This window comes from Oratosquilla oratoria, unplaced genomic scaffold (assembly GCF_046742065.1).
Source record: "Oratosquilla oratoria isolate Oo_2021 unplaced genomic scaffold, ASM4674206v1 SCAFFOLD48, whole genome shotgun sequence".
NCBI lineage: Eukaryota > Metazoa > Arthropoda > Malacostraca > Stomatopoda > Squillidae > Oratosquilla > Oratosquilla oratoria.
The window spans coordinates 2,286,443-2,291,650 of NW_027467712.1; the positions used below are offsets into that span (position 1 = coordinate 2,286,443).

General features: G+C 41.8%; 1 protein-coding gene across 1 annotated transcript; it reads right to left on the reverse strand.

Annotated features, from left to right (window-relative positions):
• Positions 1 to 4,225: 4,225 nt before the first annotated feature.
• On the reverse strand, positions 4,226 to 4,962 carry LOC143023496 (uncharacterized). Its single transcript, XM_076182025.1, has one exon. The coding sequence runs from the start codon at positions 4,508 to 4,510 to the stop codon at positions 4,226 to 4,228; it is 285 nt and encodes a 94-aa protein (XP_076038140.1). The 5' UTR covers positions 4,511 to 4,962.
• Positions 4,963 to 5,208: the final 246 nt, after the last annotated feature.

Genomic DNA, 5,208 nt, shown 5'->3' on the forward strand with positions numbered 1-5,208 from the left:
GAAAATGAGTGATTTGGATGCCGACAACACAGCCAGCGTTGTTTGCCCCGAGGCTGCAGAGGAAGCACGAGGGGAGACAGGCAGCCAGGGGAGAGTGGAGAGATCGGCTGGAGTAGCAGGAAGAGAGGGCGGAGGAGGAGGAGGAGGAGGAGGAGGAGGAGGCGGAGGAGGAGGAGGAGGAGGAGGAGGAAGAGGAGGAGGAGGAGGAGGTGGAGGAGGAGGTAGGGTGGACGAGGGCGATGGTGTGAGCATGAGGATAAGGATGAGAGCAAGGGAGATGATGATGAGGAGAGGAGTAGGAGGAGGAGGAGGAGGAGGAAATAGGGAGAAGAACAAGGGGAAGAGGAAATGGAAAAGGGAAGAAGAATACGAGAAGGAAGAAGGGAAGGAAGATGGGGATGAGGAGGGGAGAAGTGGAAGAGTGAGGAAGGGGGATGAAGGAGGAGGAGGAGGAGGTGAATGAGAGAAAGAGGGAATAAGGATGAAGAAAGGGGACAAGGAAGAAGGAGGGAAGGCGTTATAAGAAAGGGGAAAGAAGAGAAGTAAGAGGAGAGGGCTAAAGAGGGAGGAGAAAGGAAAGAGGATGAGGAAGAGCAAGGGGGAGGAAGGCAAAGAAAAGGGGAGAAAGATGGGGTGGGAAGAGGAAGAGGAGAAGAAGAAGAAGAAAGAGGGAGGTGGAGGAAGAAAGAGAGAAGTGAAGGTGGAAGTGGAGGATAAGGAGAAAGAAGGAAAAAGGAAGGGAGAGAAGGAGGACGAGGAGAAGGAAGAGGAGGGAGTGAAGGACGAGATGGAATTGAATTATGATGAGGAGGAGGTGGAGGAGATGGGGAGGGGGACGAGGACGAGAAGAAGGAATAAGGAGAAGGAGGAGGAGAAAAAGGAATAGCAGGGGAGGAGGAAGAGAAAAAAGAAAAGAAAAAAAGAAACGAGAGGGGAAGTAAGAGAAAGAGAAACAGAAGGAGAAGCAGAAGACAGGTGAATGGAAACGGGGACGACCCGGAGAGGTAGAGAGAAGGAAATTGGGAAGAAAGGAGAAGAGGAACAAGTGAGAAAAAGCTGAATTTTCAAAATCGAACAATGTGGAGGGTGGAGGGAAGGGTAGACAAAGCGGGGTGGGGAGGGAAAGAAGTGCAGGACCACAGGGAGAGATGATGATTGGTGGATAGAAAGAGGAGAGGCAAGATGGGGGATTCGCGGAAGGTAGAAGGCGAGGGTTAGGGAGAGAGAGGAGAGAGGCACACACACACACACACACACACACACACACACACACACACACACACACACACACACACACACACACACACACACACACACACACACACACGCACACACACACACACGCACACACACATACACACACACACACACACACACACACACACACACACACACACACACACACACACACACACACACACACACACACACACACACACACACACACACACACACACACACACACACACAATTTGAGTTGAAAGAGCAAATGGATCAAAGCAGAAATGAAAAACATAGAATAGGAAGACTAATGTACAACAATTTTTTTTTGAAAATCTCAAAAAATTCTTTCGCAACGCGAACTGGGAAAAATTCCTAAGTGAAGAAATAGGGATGGAAGATAAATGGAATATACTAAAAGAAATTCATAATGAGGGAGTGAATAAATACGTACCTTAACAAAAAAGAATAAAACATACATAAAAAGCTGGTACAACAAAAAATGTAGTGAGGCTAAGGATAAAAGAGACAAGCTTGGAAGAAAATGAAAAAAGACAAGAAAACAAGCAAATGGCTAATGTACATCAAACTAAAAAATGATTATTTAAGAATACACAGAGATGAAAAGAGAAACTACAAAAAAAAAAATAGAAAAATGCAAGAAAAAACCCAAACTATTTTACAGGTATGTAAATGGTAAACTGAAGAATAAACAAGAAATAGAAAAGCTGCGCCAAGGTAAACATGGATATACAGAAGAACTGGAAATGGCTGAAACTATGAAAAACACTTCAAATCAGTATTCACAATAGAAAACTCACATAACTGTGAGGAAATAAAGAGGGAGATATCCCCCTCAATAAAAGAAATAATTGTAACACAGAAGGAAATCAGCGACCAAATCAAAACCCTTGATGTCAGATAATCACATGGTCCAGACAGAATTGCAAATTGGACACTGAAAGATTGCATGGAGGAATGAACAGATAAAATATACAATATAATTAAATTCTCATTTCAAGAAGGAAAGGTACCACAGGACTGGAAGAAGGTAAACATTGTACCGATTTATAAGGTAGGAAACAAAGAAGATCCATCAAATTACAGACTGGTCATCAAAAGTAGATGGGTTAAACATTTGGAAGAAAAAAACTATACTGAATCCAAATCAATTTGGATTCAGACAAGAAAGATCATGTACAACAAATTTGATCTGCTTCTACTCGAGATTAATAGATATAATACAAGAGAGAGATGGTTGGGCAGGCTGTGCCTTTCTGGATCTACAAAAGGCATTTGATAAGGTACCACACAAGAAACTAATAGGGAAAATAGAGTCAATAGGTGGCATCAGAGGAAAATTATTGGAATGGAAGAAAGACTTCCTGACTGGGAGGAAAATGAGAGTAGAAATTAGACAAATTCTCAAATTGGGAAGAAATGATAAGTGGTGTCCCGCTGGGATCAGTACTGGCCCCGATCATGTTTGCTATGTACATAAATGACATGGATGAAGGAGTGGAGTGTTACATGAATTTCTTTGCAGAAGACGCAAAAATACTAAAGAAAGTAAGAGCGGAGGAGGATAGCAACTCATTACAACAAGACTTGGACAAAATCTGGAAATGGACTCAAAAGTGGGAAGTGAAATTCAATATCAAGAAATGTAGTATAATGGAATTTTGAAAAGTAAAAACAGAATATTGAGAGATTATAAAATTGGTGAAGAAGAGGTCAAAAAAGTAAACTCGGAAAAAGACTTTGGAGTGATGATCAGCAAAGATATGACACCGGACAAACATATTAATGAAATAGTCAGAGAAACCTAAAATTTACTGAGGTAAAAAAAAAAAAGTGGTATTTGTCTATTTGAATGAGAAAGTGATAATTTTTTTTAATTACACTAATAAGACCGAAACTCGAGTACGCAGCAACACTATGGACACCCGGTACCAAAAAGAATATAAAAAAATAAAAAAGAATACAAAGAACAACAACAAAATTGGCACCAACTCTTTCCAAAACGACATATGAACAAAGACTGTCCAAATTAGAATTACCAACTCTGGAACAAATAAGGGAAAGAGGAGACCTGCTAACTATCTATAGAGTTATGAAAGAAATGGAAATCTTAGATAAAAATGATTTATTGAAATGGGACAATGGAAAAACAAGAGGACACGAAGAAATTAAAAAAAGATAATTACAGAAGAGATCTGAAACAAAATAGCTTCCCACACAGAGTGATAGATACCTGGAACAAATTAGACAAAGAAACAGTATTTGCAAACTTTATTCAAGCTTATAAGAAAAAAATGATGCTGAAAGATACAAAGACGGGTCACCACGAGCAAAGCTTCCTTCCCGTATAATACAACTAGGTAAATACACACACACACAAACACAATCACACACACACACACACACACACACACACACACACACACACACACACACACACACACACACACACACACACTCACACACACACACACACACACACACGCACGCACACACACACACACACACACACACACACACACACACACACACACACACACACACACACACACACACACACACACACACACACACACATATTACATATATATATATATATATATATATATATATATATATATATATATATACATATACATATACTGTATGTACACCCGTCCCCCTGCTATCGCGCCTAATTGTTGCGGCTAAAGCCGCGCAATAGCTGAAAACGCAATCGCGGAACTTAAGAACGAATGGTATTAACTATAATTGGTACCCAGGTCAAATTTTTCCTCCAACTTCACCAAAATTTCTCCGATATCTTCACTGTTTTCACCTTTCTTAAAAAAGTTGCTTAAACATACAATCCAGTGCTGTAGTATAATAGACACAACAAGGCTATAGAATAAAAAATAGACATTTCATAGACATTTATTTTACCTTTTTGAGGGTGATGAGGGGCTTGGGTGGGTTAGAGAGGTTCCGAGGCTAGGGTGGGTTGTTACTGACCACCCAATCGACGTTGTATCTCAAAACCCTCAAAATAATCCGCATTATCCCCAAAATCCTTCTCTTGTGATGGTCCTGGTTGTGGTTCGGCTGGTTGTGTCTCGGCGCGCCGGCGTAAGAATTTTGTGATCTGGCGTTGCTGCAGGGCGTTGATGTGGGCATGATACTGTTCGTTGTAACCTTCTAGTGCTCTAATAACGAGCGAACATCTTGCTTCACTGTTGATGGAGCTATCTTGCGCAAGGAGGTGCCGCATCCTGATACCCAAGTCAATCATTTCCTTGACGCCGGCTATGGTGAGTCCCGCACGCGTGGTTACCTGACCCTCTTCCTCATGTCTCCTCTCTCCTCATCCTCGCCCTTTTCCATGATGTCAGCAATTGTAATAGGGGATGGCTGTGTCATTTCCAGGATTTCACCCTTTGTTGTGTCCTCAAAACTACCTCCAGGAACTTGGCGAGCCTCTTGTGCAGCTGCTCTGCCTCGGCCTTCGCTGACTGTGGCTCACTTTCCACTCTTCCGCGTCGGTCCTCCAGCAAACCCTTCAACACATTTCGCCATGCATGGTCAATTGTCTTTTGAGTCACATTTTTCCAGAAGTGTTCAAAAAGAAATTGAATACTGTATGTACTGTAGTACTCACTTATTCACGGAGTGGGGCCTGAGAACAAGTAATAAGTCACTTCTACAAAAAATGTTGCAGCCATCACGTGCCAACCCTCACACACAGCGCACCGTGTAGGAGCAGTGTGGTGGCCTCTACATGTAAACAAACCCTCGTTCAATTTTTAATGCAGTGTACAATAATTCAAATTTTTTGTGATGTAGCTATTAAAAATGGATGTTAGATACAGCTCCGGTGTGTGTGGAATGTTGACCGAGGGTGTAACAGTGTAAGTGAAGTGAGTGGTGCAAAAAATGTGGAAATCCCGAAAAGTATCACAAGATAAATTATAAGTAGGCGGAGTAGGAAAC